Consider the following 26,335-nt stretch of genomic DNA (forward strand, 5'->3'; position numbering starts at 1 on the left):
CGATAAACTGTAAACAGCGATAATGTTCATCAAAGTAAGATCTACAAATAAGTCAACATGACCTAAATGGTCAATTGACCCCTTAAGGAGTTATTGCCCTTTATAGTCAATTTTTAACAATTTTCATTAATTTGGTAAATTTATGTAAATTTTTACCAAATATTTTTCTCTGTTACTAATGGGCAAAGTTCATTATAGATTTAATTGTAAGAAGCAAGAAAGTTCAGTAAAGTAAGAACTTCAAACACATCACCATCACCAAAATACAATTTTGTCATGAATCCATTTGTGTCCTTTGTTTAATATGCACATAGACCAAGGTGAGCGACACAGGCTCTTTAGAGCCTCTAGTTTCAACTGTACCTAATACTTGAAAGGCTTGATTTATTAATTAAAAATTGTAATTTAAGAATACTGTTGTCACTCTCTCAACTTGTTGAAATACTCTGGACATTTTATGATACTTTAAGACTTGCTCTGACGAATGTCAAAATGAACTATAAATTTATACCTTTTGATTTTGTAAAGTTTATCTTATGTAAATGAAGTTTTCCATTGTCTGCAATTGTTGTAACTTCCAACAAACAAGTACATTTTTGTTTTAAGGCTGCTGTTGATTTTTGAATTAAATTTTATGTTAAAATTGCCCCAAGAAATTCACAGTTGGGGTTTATTTTTCAATGAACCAATTTGTTTTGGGACTTCCTGAAAATTGCAAAACTAACAACAATTATTTAAGTTTTTGTATGTCTGATTGTTCCATTTTTACAAAGACTGTAATCAGTTTTTCTATTTTCTATATAATGTAATTTTTAAATTGAATTGAATTTTTATTAACCAATTTTTATGTTAAATCAGGTGAATTGTTAAAATAAAATTGTTGAATTAATGTTTTTTGTTGCTTGTTATATTAACATAGATGTTAAGTGAGTAAACATCAGTGAGAAGGCAACCTAACAAAAAGTCTACTGGCAAAATTTGTAAACCGTAACAATTACCCACACTCGGCTTTCATTTATTCCTTTACAAGTAGCAAATGATTATAAATGGCTTAAAAACTGACCTTGACCTCATTTTTATGGTGAATGGATCAATATTCTCTTTTATGATAAGGTCTCTTTCAGATATAATGAAAACATTATTCAAGTTGTAAAACATCTTACCTTGATCTCATATTCATGGTTCATTGGTCTTAAAAGAGGGATGAAAGATACCAAAGGGACAGTCAAACTCATAAATCTAAAACAAACTGACAACGCCATGGCTAAAAAAGAAAAAGACAAACAAACAATAGCACACACAACACAACATAGAAAACTAAAGAATAAACAACACGAACTCCACCAAAAACTAGGGGTGATCTCAGGTGCTCCGGAAGGGTAAGCAGATCCTGCTCCACATGTGGCACCCGTTTTATTTTATGTGACCAAGAGTTTTTGGTTCTAGGTTTGATTAATTGATTGTTTATTGCTAAACATTCATATATTAGGTTTGGAGAGTGATTGCTAGGTGTACATTTCTGACTTGCAAGGTCAATCTGATCTTGACCTCATTTTCGTGATTCTTTTGTCAAGGTTAAAATTCTGTTGCACTTTTATTAGAACAAAAGACTTTCAACCCTAAATTCAATCGTGATCAAGACAAGTCAAAGCGGTACACTCTTGTTCACTGGAGACCATGCAAACCAATACATACCAATCTTATTATCTCAGTACATCAATAAAAAAAATCTTAGCCTGAATATAAAACATAAATTCAATATGTGATCTTCAATACAGGGTGAACCACCTATCCAAGGAGGTAAAAGGTATAATATACTGCTAGGTTGTACCAAAATTGTTTTCCTTATTCCTTGCAACCAATAGACATATACAATTTTATTGATTTGTATGAAGTTACTGATGAACATTAAAAATTCAGCCTCAACATTTTGATAGAATAACAAGGGTGCACTCACTGAAACGTCTTTGTTTGCTTTACTAACCATTGATTTTATATGGCTAGATCTGACAATCATTCCATACATCCTGTATAGTTGACTTATCGCTTGTAGTATACAAAAAAACAGACCAAACCATAACTTAATATTGACTAAATGCACCATGAAAATTAGGTCAAGATAAGATGAATCATGCCAGGCAGACATTACACACTTTAAAAGTAATTTCATGGTTCAAATATAGACCAATCACTAAAGTATCTACCAGGAAAACAGAACATTGACAAATGAGTCATGAAATTAGGTTAAAGTCAAATAAAACCTGCCAGAATTGAAATGTACATTCTTAATTATTTTCATACGCCAAATATGGTTGACCTTTTGCATATAGTATTAAGAAAAGAGACCAAAACACATAATCTTGACATTTACCACTGTGCCATGAAATCAAGACTTAAGTAGATGTCAGTTTCATGCTTTCCTAGATGGACAATGTCTGGAATAAATGACCGTTTTGGAAGCCATACTTACAACCCTCCCATACACCAAATGCCGTAGACCTATTGCTTATAGGTATCTGAGATATGGACTTTGTTGAATCATCCATGAAATGAGGTCGAGATCTTGGAAAACTGACGGGTATGAGAACCCTGCAAGGTACACACATACCAAATATAGTTATCCTGTTAATAAATAGTGTTCTCAAGAGCCTGTGATGCTCACCTGATTCTACTTTGGATTTTGAAATAATATAAACAAATATAAAAACTTTAAAAAAAAAATGATGTTTAAGGCCAAATTTGGTTTAATATTATGTTTGGTTTCATTTCATTCAGTAGTCCTCTAAAAGAAGACATTTGTATGTATTTCCAATAGGGTCCTATGTTAAACTTAGTCCCCCACTGACGGCCATCTTAGATGATGGATCGGCTACAAAGTAACAACACTTGGTCAGCACCTCTTAAGGAACATGCATGCCATGTTTGGTTTCATTCCATTCAGTGGTTCTCTTAAATAAGACATTTGTGTGTATTTCCCATAGGGTACTATGTTAAACAAAGTTCTCCGCTGGTGGCCATCTTGGATGATGGATTGGCTCAAAGTAACAACACTTGGTCAGCACATCATAAGGTACATTCATGCTGTTTGGTTTCATTGATTCCATTCATTGGTTAAAAATGTTAAAAAGTTTACGACGACAGATACCAAGTGATGAGAAAAGCTCACTTGGGCCAGGTGAGCTAATAATAGAAATTAACCATACAAAAACTCAATTGTCACTGAACCATTAAAATGAGGTCACGGACAATGGACATAAATAAGATGGAAACTTACGATCATTTATAGGCATCTATGAAGTCTCATGGTCTTCTACCTTCTGAATATTAAGCTTTTAAGTAATTAGATAATGCAGCTGGTGCCGGATCATCCCTTTGTCTCAATTTTGCCACACAATTGGCAGGCTAACACATATCCTGACATCTTTCAAGATAATTAATGAAAAATACACCTAACCTCACTTGTGCAGTGGAAGATTATCTTCTCAAAACAAATTCACAAAGCAATAGTTGTTGACCTCTTATAAATGTAGAACAAGGTCATGCAGAAAATTATACATGACTACAGCAGACCAAAATTGTGCAACAATGGCGGGTGGACAAGATCTCGTCATCATCAGCCTTCCTTCAAAATTTTCTGTTTTCTACGGGAAAGTTTGGATTTGAGGTATAGATAGGCAAACTGTTAACAACCTGCAACTGCTCTGAACCTCATTAAACTTTTGTCACATATGAGACCAACAAAGAAATCCTCAAAGCTCAATCTCTTCAGAACATAATTTGAGATTTACTTGGTTCCACAATTGTCAGAAGTTATAGAAAGGGTCGAGCACTAACAGACATGTTTAACTATTACAGGTTATATGGAGGGTTGAGCACTAGCAAACATGTTAACCTCACCACATTCTTTCCCAAGTCAGGAGCCTGTAATTCAGTGGTTGTCTTTTGCTGTCATATTTGTTTTTCTTTTACCGGTACTGTTTTCATCATAAAATAGGCGGTTGGTTTTCACACTTGCATTTTTTAACATTTTATCATATTAGGGACTTTAAAAGCGGACTACGATATGATTTTTGCTCATTGTTGAAGGATATACAATGATCCATAGATGCTTTCATCCATGTTTCTTCTGGTGGATAGTTGTCTCAATGTTAATCCTACCACATCTCCCTTTATAAATACTTGCTGAATTACTTCATTAATTAAAGCCAGAAACTAAAATTGTAATCGATGCTATGGCATAATGGTATTCCATAAACATTTACTGGTGTTTTGACTTGCAGTACTTCAGCCCGCCCTAGATGGAAACTTCAAACATAAGTACAGGTAAGAGAATCTACGAATGATTATATACAATTTTCATGGCCTTCAACTGTTTTCTGCTCTTTGTTGAGAGTTGTTGTCTCTTTAACACATTACCCATTTCCATTCTCAATTTTCACTCTTTAATAAAGAACCAATCATGAACATTTATATATTTAATATAATGAAATACACAGACAAAGATAACAAATTTATATAACTTAAAGAGTCTAGTAAACAAAGTGTAAAAATATTGGTTATTTCTATTTACAATGTGCAATGATATACAACACAAATGTTAATCTATGGGGGACAAATTCATCTGTTTGTGTTTATTTATAAAAACCACAAAAGCAACACATTATATCATAGTCATGCTAGTTTGGCAAGTATAACACATATATTGCCAAAAGCATGTATATTTTCACCTTTTAAATTATGCAGTATAATAAGTAAATAACTAAAAAAAAATTTAAATGTCATACGCGTTTTAATTTATTGTAACATATTTGATTTGCACTGACTAGGCTAAAAATCATTAAGGTGGTACATAACACTATAGGCAGATAACTCTGTAAAAATGGGCAGGACATTTTGATCACGTTCTATTACTAAGGAAATATTAAGCTTCTCAATGATCAAAATAGTTTGTCAAACTGCTAGATGTATACATGTATAATAACTATATCTAATTCCAATAAAGTATGTGGTGAAGTTTTTTGAAATTTTTATATTTTTGTCAATGGGTCAAAGAAAATATTTTGTCAAAATTTTATGAAAATTAAACGAGCCAAATTAATATTAGTCAATGTGTTTGATACCATCTTAAGTTATCCCATCTGTCTGACAGATATAAATATTAACAAATTAATTATATTTTTCAAGTTATATTGCTTTTTCGCAATATTAGAAAATGAGTAAAAATATTCATTTGGAACAATATTTTGACCTAATTGTAGTTCTTGTCTTATCAATCTTGACGACTTATAAGTGTTTTTTCTATCTTTGATTTTTTTTTTTCAAGAGTATAAGTCAAAACACCAAAAAAGGGCAAATTTGCTGATAATTTTTGCCGTTTAAAATTTGTAATCCTCTATTATTGTATTCATAAAAGTCAAAAACACATAAAATGCAAAAAAAAAAATGATCATTTTAGGACACAATCTGCCAGAAAAACGATCTAAAAGACAAGTTTGCAAATCAATAAATACTGAAATCATCTGTCAACTCTTCATAGGAGTTATTGTACTAAAATTATCACTAAAGTAACATCAAGATGTATCATTATCCAATGTTTTAAGCAGCTCTAAATTAAAGGTTGGTACATGATCAGCATGATTAAGAGAGGTTATTAGAGAAGAATCTTGTTTCTCTTTTAATTTACGTCGCTTTTTTGTCAAATTAGGTTGCTTTACATAAAAAGATCGTTTCTGTGCAAATCTCTTGTGAATTACAAAATGTTCTTTCAATGTCTCTTCTTCTGAAAAGAATTTTTTACAAACTGTGCACATATTTTGAAAATCTTTCTTATGCTCATCTAAATGTTTTTTTAAATTTTCCACTGTACCAAAAGCTGTATTGCAAGTCTCACATGTAAACTGACGTGTCATACCGAAATGACGGTCAACATGTTCCAGCATAATTTGCCATGTCTGAAACTGTTTGTGGCAAATTTGACAAACAAAAATAAAGTGATTCTCATCACACAAGTATTGTCCTTCTTCTCTTAACTTTAACTGGCTGTTGGAGAGTTCTTGAAGTTTGTCAGAATCAAATATTTCTATAGGTGGCACTGTATGTGTACTGTCTGCTGATACCAATTCTATAGGTGTACTGTCTTCTGGTACCTGTTCTCCTGGCGTCCCTAACCCTATCTTGTTTTCAACAAAGTAAAACTGATGATGCTCATGTGATTTGAAATGCTGATATAGGTCCTGGAGTGACCTCATGGATGAGTTACACACGTTACATGTATATGGAAATTCTGACATGTGTGAAGCTTTGTGTATCACAAATCTATCCTTCTTTTCTAAGATTTTAAAACAATACGGACACTCAAACCGCTCAAAGAAGTTATCACTGTGTTTCTTCATGTGCAGTTCAAGATGACCTTTCTGAGTGTATGACCTTCCACACACAACACACTCATATGCTTTGATGCCTGAATGAACAACTCCGTGTCTCTCAATGCCACGGCGATCTGGAAACAACTTCCCACATATTGGACATTCATATTTTTTCTTCCTTCCCACAATGTGAACTTTGACCTTCTGATCAATGTTTCCACAATATGCTGCATGCAGTCTGAACAAATTCATTCTGTCAAAAATCATGCCACATACATTGCATATGAACTGTCCTCTCCTTTCATGTGTACTAATGGCATTTTTCAGATTAGAAGCCATGTTGATTTTCTTATCAACCTCATCAACACCTTCACTCTGATTACCCTCACATGTATTGTCTGCTTGATCTTGTTCTGAAGAGGGATCAGTAACAGGAACATTATAACGGAAGTTAGTAGCAACAATAGACTCCATGTGACAATTCTCCACCATGTATAGAGAGACTGTATTGTACAAGGTGTCATCATTATCCACTGAATTCATCTTCTGTTCCCCTTCTGTAAAAGTAAAGTATATTAATAAGATCATTATTAAACTTCTCATGATGTGAGTATTTTCTAAATATATGTAACTTCTTATGATGGGACAGTGTATTACAACTTTATCTCACTTATATAATGATGGGATAGTCGGTATCAAATATATGTAACTTTTCTTGATCACGTTGATAAGACAGTCAATACCAAATTCATCTAACTTCTCATGATGGGAGTGTATAACAAATATATGTATCTTATTATGATGGGACAGTGTATACCAAATATATTTTTAAAATATTTTTAACTTCTAATGATAGGAGTGTCTACGAAATGTCCACTCTAAAATTGATTATAATGTCTTCTCGCTATGTCCACTTGTTATATGTCAGTTTGATATGGCCAAGACATTTGGTAAAGTTAACATACTTTTATGAGAGTTATCTCTCCTTAACCAGTCTTTGGTGTATTCATATGCAGAATGCATTCCGTATTTGTATTATATATATGTTAGTTGATCTTGTTCTCTTGATTTATTGTTTCCATTCCATGTAGATGTGTTTTGAAGAATAGAATATTATTATCAGACTGTAGTTTAATTACTTATGCCAGAGTAAAGCATAAAACACTAGCAAGTTGAATTTTACCCTAAAATGTCATGCTCCCATGCCAAATATCAAATATGTTTGTTTCTTCATATTCATACATTAAAAGAAACTTTGATCTATAATGTTTTAACAAATTGACTAAGATGAGTTGTCTCATTGGCACTCATACCACATCTGCATATCTATTAAAAAAGATGAGGAACACTGATTTCATAACCATTTTACTAGCAAAAAAAACACACCATCTGAATTACTGGTAACTATTTAAAAACTCTTTTAACTCCTTTTGAAGTCTTACACTTTTTACCTGTTTTATCTTGAAAGCTATTGTCCTCTTTTTCTTTGTCTCCCTGTCAATTAAAAAAATACGCACAATCATAATTTGTAATTTATTTTTAAATCTTAAATATCAAAATTCTCAGCTTTCATAGTGTCATTCTCAAAATAGTAAAATAATGCTTCACAAAACATAACATAACTTAAAATATCAATTGAACATGTTGGACATTGCAAAAATTGAACCAAATACATGGATGAAAAGGAACAGAAGAATGATGAAAAAATATTTTTCCTTTTATTTTTCTTCAGATTGCATAAGTCTTTTTACAATAGGTTTGCATTTATTGAAAGGAAGTTACTTTTGGTATATAAGATAACAAGTAAATATGATGGCAACATAATGTATACATTTAAAACACTACAGTCTAGATCAGAAAACAGGAACAGGTCACAGATTATTGAATATATTCTATTGAAGACAAATAAACTGTTATCACAAAGAATATGTCTCGCCTATTTGTAATTTTGATTATGCAAATGTCGAAATCAAAATAGCAATACTTTATCATCTTACACAAGTAATGCAAATATTCAAAGTCAATGCACCATGACTGAGTTACATGGCTAAACAATCTCCATCTAAATGAGATGTGCCAATGCTAATACAAATGCATACCAAATACCATTGACTTATTATACGTAGTTCCCAAACCTAAATGCAAACATTAACTTGTAAACTATGTAAAAGTTTCAAAATCAATGAACCATGAAGAGAGGTGGGACTATATAATCTCCAAAAAATTTATACTACAAATGCCAAATATCATTGACTTAACAGCAGTTCATCTTAAACTGATATAATCACAAACTAATACATGTAAACTAAGATAAGTTCCAAAGTCATTAGACCATGAGGCCAAATATTTTCCATGGAAATGAGATGTGCCAATGCTTATACAACTGTATACCAATTAACATTGGCCTACTACTAATGGTTCCCCTTGAACTGATCTAATCAAAAACTAATACATGATAACTTAGCAAAATTTTCAAAGTCAATAGATCATGACTAAAGGGGCGGAGCCAAATTATCTACATGGAAATGAGATATGCCAATGCTTATTCAACTGCATACCAAATATCTTTGACCTACCACTTGTGGTTCCCCCAGCTGGGTTCCCCATAAACTGACCTAATCACAAACTAATACATGTAAAATAAGCGAAAGTTTCAGTCAATGGACCATGTCAGACTGATGGGGCAGGTCCACAAAATCTCCATGGAAATGAGATGTGCCATTGCTTATACAACTGCATACCAAATATGATTGACCTACCACTTGTGGTTCACCATAAACTAGACCTAATCACAAACTAATACATTGTTGACTCTTGTCGCCAACGCCGGAAACAGCATACCTATGTCTCGCTTTTTGACTCCGCCAAGGAAAGACAAACAAAAATTGAATCAGTCAATCAATTAATCTACCATGTACATGCATTTGCACTTTATTTCTATTTTTACAGGCCTGTATATATGCATTTAAAATAGTTTGGACCTGTTCTAAAATGTGTGTGTTTGTAATTCTTGTCTTATCCATTTGAAATACTGAACTAAATCAATACAGAAAACAGATTTTACCACTTTACACTGTATATTACAATATTTATCATCGCAATAGTTAAATTTAAATATTTTACTATTGCTCAGCAAGCTTCACATTTTCAAGATAAAAATTCAACCATCCCAGTGGATAAATATTGTATATTTTGGATGGTGTGGTAGAATCTATATACATGTACATACCTTATGATCACTACTATCAGAATGTTCCTCAGTGCATGTTCCACCAACTACTTCATCAGTAACCATGGTAACTGTTGTTTCTGTCGGTGCAGGGAATGCTGGGACATCACCATTTGTAGCCTGTTGTCGAGGAAATGAATATAAAACTTGATGAATGTGTTTGTGGGTCAATAAATCTGTGTTGCTATTTAGAAATTTTCCACAAATTTCACATTTTGTCAGATAATCAGAAGCATGTTCACTCTGATGTGCAGCATAGTCATTCATTCTCTCAAATTGTTTACTGCAAGTTTCACATGTAAATAAAACCTTTTCACCAGTATGGCGACTAACATGTTGCTGAATGGTAGTCCAGTCTATGAATTCTTTCTTACAAAGCTGACAGACATACAAAAACTTTCCTAATTTACCTTCAACTGCTTTGTTACTGCTGATTCCAGAACCATTTTCACTTAAATTCTTTAACTTTGGCTTTTTCAGCGGAGATTTAGATCCTTGTTTGTTTTCACCTGACAATTTTGAATCTTTGACAACCTGTACATAATATAACTCTGTATTACGATGCTTTCTGATATGCTTGACCAGGTCAGATTTTTCTTTGAATTGACCACCACAAGCATTACAAAGATACGGCATGTTTTTTGACCGATAATGAAAGTTTTTATGAGTGTTGTATTTATCTGATCTTTGTGAAATCTTGAAACAATATTCACATTCCCATGGATCTTCCCTGTCTGTGTGCATCCTCTGGTGTTGTTGCAAATGTCCTGGAAAACAAAAAAATCTTTAAAATTACAAATAAACTGTTGACATAGAGATATGACTGGACTGCATGTACTTTTGATAGTATAATGCAAATTTTGGAATTATAATGGTCATACTTTTACTTTAAGGTGGTACCCAACACTTTCACTAAAATTAGTTTGGCTCGTTTAATTTTCATAAAATTTTGACAAAGTATTTACTTTGACCCTTTGACAAATATATAAAAAAAAAAAAAAATTGAACCAACCAATTTATCAGAAAAATTACATTGGTTATATAGCAGTTTGACAAATAGTAATTTTGATCATTCAGAAGCTTAATATTCCCTTGAAACACAATGTAATTAAAACGTTTAGCTGATTTTACAGAGTTATCTCCCTGTAGTGTTAGGTACCACCTTAATATGCAATACACTAAATGTCAATGAACCATGAATTAAGGTGCAGGGCCAAGAAATGAGATATGTCATTGCTAATGCAACTGCATACACAATACAATGTATTAATATTTTATCATAAATGGTTTCCCTTAAATTGATCTAATTGCATACTTTAATTTATATACATGTACAATGTCCACAATGGGAATTCTAAAATAAATAGAACATATCTAATCATTGAGGTCCCTAAGATAGTGAAGATATGAGATGACTACATTTAATTTATATACAATGTACATGTACGTATACATATCTATGTAGACATGGTAGAAGAAATTCATAATTATTTTATCATTCTCTTGTTCTTAAAAGTAAGAGTAATTAGTTTCGATAAAACAGGAACATTGTCATTCTCTCAAAATCTGAACTTTTTGCTAATATACATGTACATGTATGATAAAAACTTCTTTGCAACTAAATGTTGCATTATTTGTATGTGTTGATGTTTTACTATGTGTATGAGAGGATTACCAATATTACACTAACTTAACATAGGTGTTAACTTGTATTTTTGTTTTTGCAGGATTTCAGGTAACACGTTTAAATATATATGCAAAATCTTGTTAATATTCATGCTATGTAAATTTACCTTTCTGAGTGTAAGACCTTTCACAAATTGCGCATTGGTAAGGCTTAACCCCAGAATGAACTACTTCATGTCTGTCAAGTCCACGTCTGTCTTTAAACACTTTGCCACAGATATCACATTTGTGTTCGGTATTTGTTTTTTTTCTCTTTAACTTCCTTCTTGACAGACATTTTTTCACATGAATATGGTGTGTCTTGGTATCTGTGAATACTGCTTGACACAAATGACATACAAAACAACCAGAATTACTGGTGTCATTTGTCTTTTCTCCAGAATTACAAGTGTCATATTCCTTTTCTCCAGAATTACTGGTGTCATATGCCTTTTCTCCAGGTTTACAAGTGTCATATTCCTTTTCTCTAGGTTTACAAGTGTCATATTCCTTTTCTCCAGGTTTACAAGTGTCATACTGCTTTTCACCAGTGTTAAAACCAAATGTATCATCCTCGTCACTCTGGTCAATATTACAAGTCTTCAATCTCCTAACTGTTTCTTTCCTTTTTCTTCTGTTTCTACTTCTACCTTGGTTTTCTATGATATCTTCTTGAACAGTAGTGGTAAAGGCTGAATTGGTTATTATGCTATTAAACTCAGGTTGAGACAAATTCATTTTCATATTATAGGTTGATATAAATTCACTGACTGGTTCTTTTTTCTTACTGGTCTCCTGACCAGCTTCATGCTCTACAGTCTTCCACAACTGGACAGGATATGGCACACCACACTGTTTATTTGAGATTCCAGACCTAAATTCACACGTTTTCACATCGTCACAATCTTCTGTATCAGAATCATCATTACTTATTTCCTGTCTTGTATTGCTATGGTTACAAACTTCTGAATCCTTATTTTTAGATAATGAAATGTTTTCATGGTACAAATCTTGGTAACTTAAAGTAAATTGATCCTTCATAGAATCTGTATTACCATGGTAACCATTATCTATTTGATCATCAACTGGTTCTGTTTTAATCTCAATCTGAAAGTCAGAATGACCATCTGGATTCCACATTTTTGTCACCAGCTTCTTTCAGTTACAACTCATAACTTGATGTTTGTTGTCATTCTTCATGCCTAAGATCACATCTTAAAGAAAAATAAATGTAACAACCCATTAGAGGATATACATAAATATAAATATGGAAAAACAATGAAACAGAATTTCATAAACACATTTGGCAGGCAAGAATTAAAATACATGTACATGTATGTAAAGTGAGAAATTGTAACATCTTCTCATCAGAATCAATCACCTTCTCACTTGATATGTGTTTGACTAGTGTTATTGTCAGAAATTCAAAACAGGATCTTTTGGGGCTGGGAAAATAATCCTCCCCTAAACAATCATCATAATAATGATTAAGTTACAGTTTCAAAACTTTCATACATAATTAATTAATATTCAATTAATTACATCTGTATTATATTTTTTGAGGGGAGCTTGAGGGGTTCCTAGGTTCTTCCTGTATTTAATTTTATTATACATGTATATACAGTTATAGACTTAGCAGGTGAACATGTTTATCATGTTTAATGTAATAAAATAAACTTGAAATAATAATGAGATTAAGAAATAAGTTGCACATATAGCCATTTTGACTTCTATAAATCTTCAGAAATAAACATTTTTTACTTGATGTATATATATGTTAATGTATAACAAACTCTGACTATGAATATCATAACTTTGGGCCAATAATCAGAAAAGTTAACCAATAGGTCTCTATATTGCTTCTGTTTTCTTTTTTTATATATAAAATACTTGATGGAGTGAGTATTTATAGTGTAACAGCCTTCCATTCAAAACAGTTTAATTGTACCATGATGGCCCATCATAACCATGTGACTTCTCTCATTTGAATTACTGATGACCAGCAACAAATTTGGAGTTTTATGTCATGTGATTACTGAACTTTATGTCATGTGATTACTGAACTTTCTGTATACATGATTTTGTATTTTACATTGTTCAATTTCAATGAGTAACCCTAGTAATATTTTCTACTGAGCATTAATAATAATACATTTTAAAAATCTAAAGAAGTTTAATGCAAAATTCAGTGTAGAAATGAAATTTTGTGAAAACGAATAAATTAATATAAGCATTTTTTTTGGTATTTATAAATGTTTATGAAAAGTTTTATTTTCATATTTTGAAAGTCAAGAAAAAAGTATATATTCTGTAAACATGGTAAATATTTATTGGTAAAACTTTTTAGATCCTCTTTATTTTGTTTATACTGTCATCATGCTTTAAGCATGAAAAGCTTGCTTGTATTTTTAAATAAGATGTTGTGAACAAGATGTAAGTTTGTACAAATTATAATTTGCACAGGGTTTTGTACAAGTTATAAGCTTTTTTGACACATACCTTTTTGCACCAGGTGATTAAAGTTTATCTCCTAAAATGTTTCAGTGTACTGTCTTTAATTTTTATTTGCATACTTCATTCTAACAAATAGTCTGTTAATAAATGTGTGTGTAATGCATAGTTTTCTCTTTTCTGATAATTTTTTAAAAGTTCTGTGTATCTATAATTATAATCGTAAAAATGAAGATTTGGGTCATCTGGGTCGATTCCAATTAATCCAGTATCTGATCGGTAGTTTACAAAAAAATGTTTCAATGGCAGTTGAAGAAATTTTATCAAGGATTTGTATAGTATTAAAGTTAGTTACATGCAATATGTATATGGACAATAATTTGCTATTGGGCTCGTTTCCTATAACTATAGAAAAGTGATAAAAATGTGTATTACTGTAAGAAAAGTTGTAACTACATCTAAAGATGCCTTTATTTTTATCAACATACAAGTGTATGCTACTCTTCCCTAGAAAAAAAATTGAAATTAACAAATTTTAAAGATTATACGACCGTATTTTTGTGTCGTTTCTCGCGTTACTTTTCGCTTCCGAAGTGCATAACGCTGACTGATTTATAGATAATCGTCACCGTCAAATTCGTAACTTTTGCTTTCAAATAATAAAGAACATCGACCAACAAGAATAGTCAGAAGAAAATGCCGAGAACTATAAGTATTTCTGTAGCAGGTGTAAGAACACTAACGCTACTTTGGTTTCCAATTTCGTAACGCAAATTTTAGATGATGTAATCTGCTTTGTTGTAATAGAATTCTTTATAACAATATGCAAATATGAACTCTCGCGAGATGTTCAAACAGGTAAATCAGAGAGGATTTACATTCTAGTTTTGTTCTTCGTAATAATTAAGTTAGAAAATGACGTTATCATTATGCGTTACATTTCAAACGAAACAGAAGTCCAGTTATTTCCTTTTTTTTATTAAAATTGTTTTTGTCGTTAAGTTCTAATCATTTCCGGTCATACGTGAAACATGTGACTAACATGTGATCACGCCCTTACGGCCGGATGTATGAAATACTAGGTCTAAACATTGTTTTTGTTTCCAACGGGATGTTAGCAAACATAATCTGTAGACTTGTTTCGTCTTGTTTAAAAAAGGAAAATACAATTTTCAAAGAGATTGCGCCGGGGGTCTATTATTTTTCCTATGTGCATAATGTTACATACGATCTTGTGTGAAAATAAATGCCCAATGACTTGACAAAATCGATTTCAGATTTGACAGACGTTATAACACACTTTGTTTCCTGATAACGATGTAAAGGGTCCTTGGAAAATTCAATAGACATTACGTCTCTTATCATTGTGCCGATGCTCGTTAGATTGATTTTGCTTCAGCAGTAAATATTACTGGATATTTTAGGTGAATAAAGATAATTTAATAAAAAATATATGTTAATATACCGTTCATTTGGAATGTACAAAGTTGGTATCTTTGTCACAATTTTTAATTATTTTTTTTTTATTCATGTTCTGCAAACACTTTTCAGAAACGCAATAAACTTGTCAAAGGAGAAGTAAACTTTTACCATGCATGACTTGAAAGGAAGTACTTTATTGATTTTAGCCCACTAAAGTAGGTTAAAATGTGGAAACCATGTAGATGGTGTACAGGTCACAAATATCACATGGTGCCTATTTTAAAGATTTTAATTCCAAGTTAAAAGTTTTTTTCTTTACTGGATTTAAAGAACTTTACATTGTCAATGATTTGGAATAAATTGTATATAACTGGAATTTCAAAACCAAATATAAATACATTTTTTTGGCTAAAACATCAAGATACAACGACTATGGTATCCTGTATCAATGAAGAAAATATGGAAATTTCTGAATAAATTGTACTAATTGTTTTCAAAACAAGCACATATTTAGGAGTTTTATAATACTGTTACATTTAAGATGGATTTTAAGAAAAAGTATACTGTTCAGATTATTTTAAGCAGATTTTGCAATAAAATAAAACTAAAAAAATGCTTTCGGTTTCTTATGGTTTCCTGTCGCGTTTAAAAAAACCTTTAATTTAACATTGAAAATAGATTTTAAATATTAACATGAAGCAAGTAACACTAGTAATGGTGTTCATTTACGTCTTTTGAAATATATTGTGCAAAATAAAGAAAATAAAGATTGGTTTCCTGTCACGTAAACGGTGAATCAAAATGTATTATTTTTTTCTTGAAAAACTCAATTGTTCCATTAATACTATTCTACCACCAACACAACCCACAGAATAAAAGTTAAAGTTTAAGAACTTATAAAAAAGGATACAAAAAGAAACCAAAGACCGAATACCAAATTATGGTCCATATTCAGGTTGATATCTCCCCTATTCATGCTATTTGGAGCTACCCCCCTAATTTTTGCCCAAGAAATTTGTGAGGGTACAGTGGTATCCATGAACAATTCCTAACAGGATGAAAGAAGATATGTCACTATCATATTATTTAAAATAATCACCAAGGACAAATCCTGTACACAAGGAGTGCTAGGACACCTGCAAGTCTGTTATTATGGTGGAGGAAGCCAGTGGCGGATCCAGAACTTTTCCTAAGCGGAGACCCGTTGACTGACCTAAAGGGGGGGCTCCAGTCATGCTTCAATGATTCCCTATATAATCAACCAAATTCTTCCCAAAAAAGGGGGCCCCCTGGATCCACCTATGGAAGCTGAAGTTCTACGATAGAACCATTGGGACACAGAGAAACACACAGATAGAACCACCGGGACACAGACAAACCCACAGGGACACAAACAAACCCACAGATGGAACCACCAGGACACACAAACCGTCAGATAGAACCAGTAAATCAGGGGCTATTTCAACCAACCAAGGCCCCTTTAGTTTAAACTCTGGTTCAGGTACCAGAGAAGTGAGTGGGAAGGTCAAAATCACCGTTCTAATGTATTGAAAACCCAAGTACCCCTAGTCAGGATCAAACCTACAAATCTTGCTTTTAATTTTATGAACTTTGTAATATTTTTTTCATTGAATAATATATAAAAAAAAAAAAAAATTGCGCAGATAATTTAGGTTTCAAAACGAGATATCCGATATCATAATCCATTAGAGTAATGATCCCTTACCTCTTAAACGTCATGACCCCAAATAACCCCTTCAGAGACATCTTGGCTACAGCCGTACAGGTTTGTGACATTGTGTATTTGCTATTTTGATGAACAGATTTTGCTTACATGCAATAAAAGAGGGAATAAAGACTATGTTAGCACACGAAGAGACTTCAAAGCAACTCAGCTTCATGGGGCGTGTCAAAAAACTCATTCTTAGAGAGAATCTACGTTTTTTTCTTTTCTTTTTTTTAGCCGGAAGCAGTTGAAGATTGATAATACGAGAGCAAACTCGGTTTAGAACTCCGAATTTACTCGAACACTGAGAAAATATCAGCTAGATTATATTCCGCTGCTTCATGATAATCTTTCAGTCGGAAAGTTGACCATGGTGATCATGATGATACCAGATATTCTTTATTTAAAAAGCAGATCAAGGTCATACTTCAAAACTTTATGATGATGACAAAAATAATATTTTTCAATGATATTTCTATTTCAACTTATAATCTTAGAATCTTAAATTAATTTACAGACATAGAAGATCATATAATAAAAAATACAGATCAGAACAATCATGTTAAGCACATACAGAATGTGATGGGACTAAACATGTTTGCGGCACGACATTGAATCATCCCGGCTTTAACCAAGGTCTCACACCTACTAGGACAGTGGTCAGTATATATATAACAAAGTGTTTATAGTATAGTCGCTTATATTTGTATACATCCACCTTATTTGAAATTTGGTGGATAGTTATGTCATTTGTAATCATACCGCATAATACATAAGGCTTAGTGTTATATAAAATCAGTCGAAAAGGGCTTAACTCATTAAATCGACACAAAGCACAAAACACAAAAAAAAAACAAGCTCTGATGGTACTCGAAGTTACTGAAACCTAGCTCAAACGACTAACAAAATGTCATGTGTACGGGTTTCAGATTAGAAATAAAAATCTTTGGTTTGTTATGTACATTGATTTATGTTTGTAAGAAAACGGTAAGATATGTTAATGTGTCCTGTCAGCTAGGTCATCTGCATAACAGTTTTGAACATTAATAAAGCTGATAGATATATACTGAAAACAGGATGCAAACAAATTATTTAGGTTCAATGTTTTAAAGTCACTAAGACTAAGTGACTAAGATAAGATCAGAGACCAGTGACATATACTATACATCGTATGTCTCTGATTAGACTGAGGAAAGGAAATCCTTAAACATACATTTGAATATATATGTCTAATACTACAAATCTGATTAAGTTGTATAATGGATACCAGAGGACGGCTGAAATTGTACCAAGGAAATATGTGTCAAATTTGACCACCTTTTATTTTTTTTAATTCTTTATACTTTATATTTTAGTAATAAGACCTTGGAACTAATTTGAAACGTGCCAATGAATTTCCGGGGACACGATGCGTGTCAAATATGTTTTGCACCGAAAGGCAGGACATTTGTTTAACTCTAATTCATCGGAAAATGTTTTATGATGCGCTTAATTTATTTTACTTTGAACGCCAAGTAAGAATGTGGACGTTACATCCGATGATGGGATGCCTCAGTGTTCAGATCTACAAGAACCATTGCAGCAACTCGTTTTGGGATCCTTAGGTGGTCTGTTGCAAGGATAATTTCTGACCCTATTTAAAACCCTCTCGTTTCCAATTGACAGTCTATATTTGCATTCCTTCATCCCGAGGAACATTATTACAAAACATACCTAATTGTATATGCAAGTGGTCATGCATTTATTTTGTCTCAGCAGGAATGTGCATGAAATAATTGTCACTGTGTGTTAATTATAAACAACCGACAATCAATCAATATCTAATTTTGGAACAAACACACCATGTAAGCTATTTTGAAAAATGCTTATATCCACCTAGAACAATGAGAAAACGACTTCATTATCACTGGACTAGTATATATTTGTTTAGGTTCCAGCTGAAGGACGCCTCCGGGTGTGGGTATTTCTCGCTACATTGAAGACCTGTTGGTGACCCTCTGCTGTTGTTTTTTATTTGGTCGGGTTGTTGTCTCTTTGACACATTCCCCATTTCCATTCTCAATTTTTTTTGATCCTGTACTCTCAGTCAGATATGTGAGGCAATTATAAACCTTCCGGGAATTATACGGAAATAAAATGTCATAAGTTCACGTATCCGTTTCCCTCAATTGTTTCATGTGAAAAGATTGGGGAAAAAAACCCATCTTCTATCAAAATTGTGTCTTGTCTATATATGAGAATGGATATTTTTTCTGTTTTATGTATTTACTGCTTTTTATTTTCAACAACTGTTGTTAGAGTTCAAAGTAAGTTGAATTTATAAATATATTTATATATATATCCATTCGGGATGAAATTAATTATGTTTTACAATACGGATGTAATTGGAGAGTATAGGCATATACTTTCATTGGATTGCACCCATACAACATGTACGGCTTTGTCATGATCACTTGAAAGAACGTGTACTATGTTTTTTCCCATTTAATATACGTACGGTTTTATCTCTAACAAGTTATGCAATTCCCCATGTCCTATTTCACTCCCATGCTAAAAAAAGATGATACAGTTTTTTTTTTGTTTTTTTTTGTAAAAAAAAAAGGTTCATTGTGTGGTCATTGAATAACAAATCTACAGTTTGTTTTTATGCTTCTTTTTTTATAACAGAATACATACTTTAAATTATTTTACAAGTTGTAAGTGAAGAGTGAATTTTAGTCAAATTTTATACAAATTATATAAAGCAAATGACTCTCGACTATAAGCTACTATATGGACTTTGTGTTAGATGCAAAAGATTTTCATTTCATTGCAAGTATTTCAAATTCCCCTTATGAAAGGGATAAAGGATATGGTGTATTAAAGGGTTTATTAGCTTTCAAAGGAGTAGGTCCGGTAAGGACCGATTTTGGCCTCAAATTTCAGGTTCATCTGACGAAAGATTTTGACCACTTTTTAAACACTTAAGTGTCTATTTTATTTGAATTAATTAGTTTATGTGAAAGATTTTAACAGATTTAGTCATTAAAAACGATCCGATTCAAGCTCAAATATGAAAAATCTACCTAATAGGCCGAAAAATGTCACTTTTCAGATGGTTTTTGGTAAAAATGAAAGTGGCCGCATCCGTGTTCATCCTCAACATTTATATATGTTATGTATTATCATAAAATACAACTTACATTTCAATATTAAGGATGAACACGAATGCGGCCACTTTCGTTTTACACGAAAACCGTCTAAAATTTAACTAAAATACTAGAATTATGAGGATTTCAGTAATTTAGCATGACTTAATGGTGCTAGTACCGGATATATGTGCATTGTATTGTCAAAAACAGCCCATATTTATGTAGCAGAAGCATTCTACTGTCCAATAAATAACTAAAGGTTTACATTTTAACAATTTTGTAAAACTGCTATATTTTGGGGCCAAAAAGGGGTCTTACTGAACCTACTCCTTTATGTTCACCGATTTGACTCAAAATCTCATTATCTTGATTTTTAACATACTAGCTCGTATATTCAAATTAAAAAAAGTATAAAATAAACAAAGAACAAAACATGGACTCAATACTATGTGGGTGTCATCTAATTAACCATTGAGATTACCTCCGAAGACTACCGACGGTCATACACAAGAATGAAGGACATTTAATGTTTTTACATTAATTAGTACACGTGTTATGTCATTGATAAAATAAAATCTTATAAATAGTTATCGTTGATGTAAACGGGAAACACTTATACCGTGTTATAATTTTTAATATATCTTTTTTACCTTAAATGTGATAAAAAAAAATCCATAGCAAGTCAACTTTAAGAAGGATCTCCAAATATGATTCTTAAAAAAAAATAATTAAATCAGCATTTACTGTTGTCAATGGCCATTTGAAAATAACATTCATGTTTTTTTTCTTTTTCCCCTATGTTGGTTATTGTACCTTTGACTATGGGTTGATGCTTTATAAAAATCATAAAAATTCCATTTTTCGTCGCAGTTAATTTTTCCATAGAAGATAAGATTGAAAAATGATGAAACAATATAATTATCAAGAAAAATATATTTTAAATCAATGTTTTATGTTGTCAACTGCATTTTGAAATGCAAACACCAAACCTCCGTTCGACTGATGTCGTATGTACAGTATTCAAATGGATCGACATAATAGAAAGGTTGACTTTATAATAGTTTCTGCTTTGCCCACTTTTATTATTTAGAAATAAAAAGTGGTAGTTGCTATTGAAAGTTCTATCGAATTTGAAGAGGTTCGATACAAAAAAATGTATCAAAATGACGTATTTTGTTTATGAATTTGATATACCGTGGCCATGAAGTATTTTGATAAAAAAAAATGAACTATAGAATAACACAGATACATTCAAAACCGAGGTTATGTCAATTTACCAAAATTTTGAAGACGTTTAATTTAAATACACATAAAAGATAGCATGTGTCATAATACAATTATTTGTCGGTGAGCAATATAGAATTATCAGAGTTTTCATAAAAATTTCTTAAACAACTTGGGTCATCTCGCTTGGAAATGTCCAATATTCTTGTACATGCGTATAACCCGATATAGACATACATATAAATATAAACAGATAGCATCAGCGTGTAGTTAATTTTTTTTAGGTCTTTTTTATTTTATGTTGTAAGTTAAAATACATGTTTATCATCCCTTTTACCTGTTTAAGAATGATTTTTTTGTAGATCGAATCAGTCATCCAACAGGCTCCCCTTTGTTTCACGCTCAATGTTTTTTTTATCTTTTAAAACATGCGTAACCCATATCAAATTTAGGGTTTTAATTAGAGATTTCATGAATACAGATTCAATGAGGTTGAAATATTCACTAGCAAGTGAATAATCAAACAGCGATGTTTCTTAGCTTATTTTGATCAAATTGCAAGAAATTGACTGCTAAAATCGAATTATTACTTCACTATACCACTTTCATTAATAATTGAACCAAAAAAAATTATATTTTACTCAGACATAATCTAAAAAAGCAATTGGAAAAAAAACTTATTGCAAAGGCTTGCAGCACTTTCGTTGTGGTGTGTTCTTTATTTCAAAGTCATCATGAGGCCTTCCACAAGGAACTCAAACTCATACCTCACTGATTGTTCGAGAAATGTTCGACAAATGAAGGCATTATATTTCAACGCGAATGATAAGAGGTCATGAACCTTATAATGGTAATTTTTAAGTGATATTATAATATCAGAAAAATATCACGTAACCAGATTTAAAAAAAAAGAGATACGCAGATACTTGTAATATACCTTCGATTGAACCTACGATTTGAACATATCTTGAAAGAGTTAGTTTTTGAATTAGTTAGTTTTTTAAAATTGGGTGCAAAAAATGAACAGCCTAAAGACATTAGAAAATCCGACGAAAAAAAAGACTTACTACCTTTACCCAAGTATTCTCAATAGATCAGCTATATTCCATCTTCTCATAACTCAATCAGGGACAGTTTTCCTTATTATTTTTGTCAATTTTTGACAATATACTGTCAATATAATTTTTATGTAGGTATCAGATGTTACGAATGTAGCTCTCAAATCAATCCATCTTCCTGTGGGAAAGACTTCAAACTTAAATCGTCGGATACCAATTATATCATAGACCAGTGTGACAGATGTCTCTATAAGATAACAAGAAATGAACGTAATGTAACAGGTTAGTAATCACAAACCAGTGTAACAGACGTTTCAGTAAGATGAAAAGAATCTACAATAATAAAAACAGGTTAGTAAATAGGTCAAGTAACTGAATGGCACCATCAGACAATATGTTGTGTCAAATATAAGGCATATTCTAATGCAATTCGTTTGTAACGATATTTTTCATTGGACGTTGATAATTATTTTTAAGGGGTAAATTCCACGTTCTATCAGTCCGTAATTAAAAAAGCAACCATTTTGAATTCAGTTTTTCTTTGGTATTGTATAATTTCTTTCAAAATAAACATGAAAGTCACATTTTGAGCTTCAAAATGTTCTTTTTGTCAACGTTGAAACCTTTAATTTTGAAGCGTACAAAAGGTATAAATACGTCTAGAGTTTTGTGTTTGACATCGTGAGTATAATACAAATGACGTCACATTGTTAAGTTGCTACAGACAATGCAAAATTTTGAGGACTTTTCCATTTATGTCATTTAACGCCAAAATATTTGTTAAATGGTATTTATTTTAATATGCTACATTAGAATCGAGATAACTGTATTGTATTATAAGTTTGGTCTTCTTAAAACTTGATTTTACTGTCGCAAATATCCGCTTATCTAGCTCCTTTACGCGTAGCTAATTTATTTTACTGTCAAATGTAACATTTAGTGGCAAATATACGATAATATTGCGTCAAATTTCAAAAGGTGTTGTATGGTATGAGTGAACGACTGCAATATCTTGCTATAACAGCAATATGAAATAGTAGACATACAAATATTGCTCTATAGTTTGTATATTCTCCAATCAAGTTAATTTAAAAAAAAATATATATTTCAGAGTATTCAAGAGAGTGTTCTGCGGCTGATGTTAATGGCTGTATTACAACATCACCACAAGAGAAACAATGCTTCTGTCAAACAGATCTTTGCAACAGATGGTCTCCCTTGACTGCACCTGCTGATCTTTATAATAAATCGTCTTCCATGACTGCTGCTATCGCAACAGTTATTATAAATACATTGTTATTTTTTACTTTTAAATAAAATATAATATCACATTCATTCAGAAACATATATGTCTCTGGTTGATTGCATCATTTTCTTTGTTGTATTTTTTTGTTCACATCAGTGTTTCTGTTGTTTCGCTGTTTTCCTCTCATAGTTGCTGTGTTTTCCTCGAGTTTAGTTTGTAACCTGGATTTGATTTCTCTCAATCGTTTTATGACTTTCAAACAGCGGTTTACTACTGTTGCCTTTATTTGGTATTTATCTTTATATTATAGGTAATCTAGTCGTATGATGAGTTGTGTTTAGATTAGGTGATGCTTGGGTATACAAACAAATGCAGCGAAATTACATACATGTTTTAAGGATTTCATTATTTTGATTAGCAGATAACAATGAAATATTCCTTTATAATGATATTCCACGTCTCAAGGCAACACTGTATCCAAGATATGCTCTCCATGGCAATTCATTTAATAATGGGAAGAAATTATAAGATAAAGCATATGAACATTCTAATTATGTCATCATTTCCTGCTTTTAATACTAAAATTAAATAATAAAAATTGAATGGTTCTTTTGTAATTTGAAAACGTTGTATGAGAGTTTATCTAACCATGTACAGTACGTGATTGCTAGTAATTTTTATTCTGATGCTCTTAAATGTCACATATATACTTATCGCTTTCCAAACTTTGTCAAAAACTTACGCAATGAAAGTTATTACAGTTTAATAAATTGTACACAGATGAATTATATCATTATATTTTTCACCGATATATGAAAAATAGAGTAGAACTATATTTTACACTGCTAAATTTCCCTGGTAGGAGTGCATTTATTTAACCCGCTAGGTTCAGGTACAAAAGTTATCAAATCCTAATGTAATTCTACTATTTAAATAAGAAATCTAAAATACAATTCAGATTTAACAACAATTGTATGACTATTGTTATCAAATAGTTCGTTTCTATGTATATTAGAGTTTGTTTTTGTTGCACTTCCGTGACCTTGCTTTCCCCTTATAGTTGACGTGTTTCACTTTGTTTTTTTTGTAACCCAGATTTGTTTTCTCTCAATCATTTATGACTTTTGAACAGCGGTATGATTCTGTTGCCTTTATATATAACACATTTCCACAAAATCAAAATGATATTTAGTACTTTACATATTCCATTTTTTATATAAAAATGTATCAAAGAAATTTCTGTAAATTTTTACTGATTTTTATATTTGATTCAAATTTATAGCGAATGATGGAATGCTCTTGTCAATTATTTTTTAAAATAATAACTCTTGGAACTGTGATGAAACGTGTCAATAAATTTCCAGACATAAAATGCGTGTTAGTCATGTTTTGCACCGAAAAACAGGACCTTGCTTAACTTTAATAAATGCATTAAGGAAAACGTTTTATGATGCGCTTAATTTATTTGACTTTGAACGTCCAGTCAGAATGTGAACGTTAAATTCGAACCTCATGAACAGATAATGTCACGCTCTCTGAAAGTTAAGAACCATTCTAACAAATCTTTGATGGGTCCATAGGTGACATGTTACAAGACTAAATGTATGACCCTATCCAATATACCCTATTTTCCATGTAACAGTCTGAATTTCCGGACCTTCTCCAAGCAGAACCCTGATAAAAAAAAAACTACATATTGTATGTATTGTTAATCTGTCTAGACCTTAACATGCATTTATATTTGCCACTGAATTATAAGCAAATGGCAATCAATCAAGTTTTTGTCACTCAATTTGTGCTTAATTTTCTTATAAACAATAACACCTTGTATATTTGAAAGGTCTTTCCTTTAAAAGTCCGATGTCCTTAAAGGGGCACTAGCTGCCAAATTCATGTTCACCGATTTGACTCAAATTCTCATATTTTGTTTATAACAACGTAAAACATTTTTCCAAACTATCAAAAATATCAAATAAACAATTTACAGGACATGGTCTCAGTAAGATGTTGCATCGTTTCGTGTGAAATTTAGCCAAGACGCCTTCTAATTAACTATCGAGTTGACCTTCTATGACCATAAAAGCGATGTAAACATAAACACAGATACAAATAGATTAAGTAACTCTTATTTTGTATATTTTCATAGGTCTGTTAAATTTTGTATTATAGATTAAACTTTTATGTTTATAGTCGTTTTTACCTTTATAAGTATGATTTTGTGTGGATCGAATCAGTTAATCAAATTATTTACCTTTGTTTCACTTTCAATGTTGACATTCTTTTCCTTTAAATATCCGTACACGGACAATGCATGCGTTATTCTATCACTTTCTACGGGGTTAAATTGGAGTTCACATACATATGGATTTAATGAGGTCGAATTATTCACTTGCAAGTGAATAATTCATTATCGATGTTTATTAGCTTAATTTGACAAAATTGAACCATCTAAGCTGATAAAAGCAAATTATTATTTCACTTTTTCACTTTCAACAAAAAAATCACACTTTTGATGTTTTATATATCTCGTAGCTAGTGCCCCTTTAATGCACTACTTTCGACTTTCTATGTGATAGGTGACTATCATACCTTTTAACACCCTTTACGCACTTAATGACCCCATTCACTTAAATTTTTGAGACCGGATGTATGATGTTTGTAAATGACCATTCATTCGATACTCGACAACACCATCTTCTTGAAAGTTTGATTTTTACACTTAATAACCTCACCCAACTCATAGGAACTTTATATTTGAAATGTACACATTGTGACTTTTCATTTGATATACGAAAACCTTACCTTAAAAGACATATAT

At 31.7% G+C, this 26,335-nt stretch overlaps 1 protein-coding gene and 1 long non-coding RNA gene across 2 annotated transcripts; one reads left to right on the top strand and one right to left on the bottom strand.

Annotated features, from left to right (window-relative positions):
• Window positions 1-4,462: 4,462 nt before the first annotated feature.
• LOC139503706 (zinc finger protein 700-like) lies at window positions 4,463-17,116 on the bottom strand. Its single transcript, XM_071293555.1, has 5 exons — window positions 16,967-17,116; window positions 11,388-12,473; window positions 9,595-10,361; window positions 7,817-7,859; window positions 4,463-6,922 (listed from the first exon to the last, which is right to left on the bottom strand). Exons 2-5 carry the CDS (start codon window positions 12,397-12,399, stop codon window positions 5,571-5,573), a joined length of 3,174 nt encoding a protein of 1,057 aa, XP_071149656.1. The 5' UTR covers window positions 12,400-12,473; window positions 16,967-17,116; the 3' UTR covers window positions 4,463-5,570.
• A 1,899-nt stretch (window positions 17,117-19,015) lies between these two features.
• Window positions 19,016-23,643, top strand: LOC139502956 (uncharacterized). Its single transcript, XR_011658986.1, has 3 exons — window positions 19,016-19,164; window positions 22,407-22,553; window positions 23,383-23,643. It is a non-coding gene; the product is annotated as an uncharacterized lncRNA (long non-coding RNA).
• Window positions 23,644-26,335: the final 2,692 nt, after the last annotated feature.

This window comes from Mytilus edulis, chromosome 14 (assembly GCF_963676685.1).
Source record: "Mytilus edulis chromosome 14, xbMytEdul2.2, whole genome shotgun sequence".
Classification (NCBI taxonomy): Eukaryota; Metazoa; Mollusca; class Bivalvia; order Mytilida; family Mytilidae; genus Mytilus; species Mytilus edulis.

Bases quoted from the DNA above. Each gene is read 5' to 3' on its own strand.
- LOC139503706 (XM_071293555.1), bottom strand. From the start codon at position 12,399: ATGTGGAATCCAGATGGTCATTCTGACTTTCAGATTGAGATTAAAACA. The intron at 10,362-11,387 runs GTAAATTTACAT...TTTGTTTTCCAG, and splicing joins AAGGTCTTACACTCAGAAAG to GACATTTGCAACAACACCAG. The intron at 6,923-7,816 runs GTAAAAAGTGTA...TTACTTTTACAG, and splicing joins TAGCTTTCAAGATAAAACAG to AAGGGGAACAGAAGATGAAT.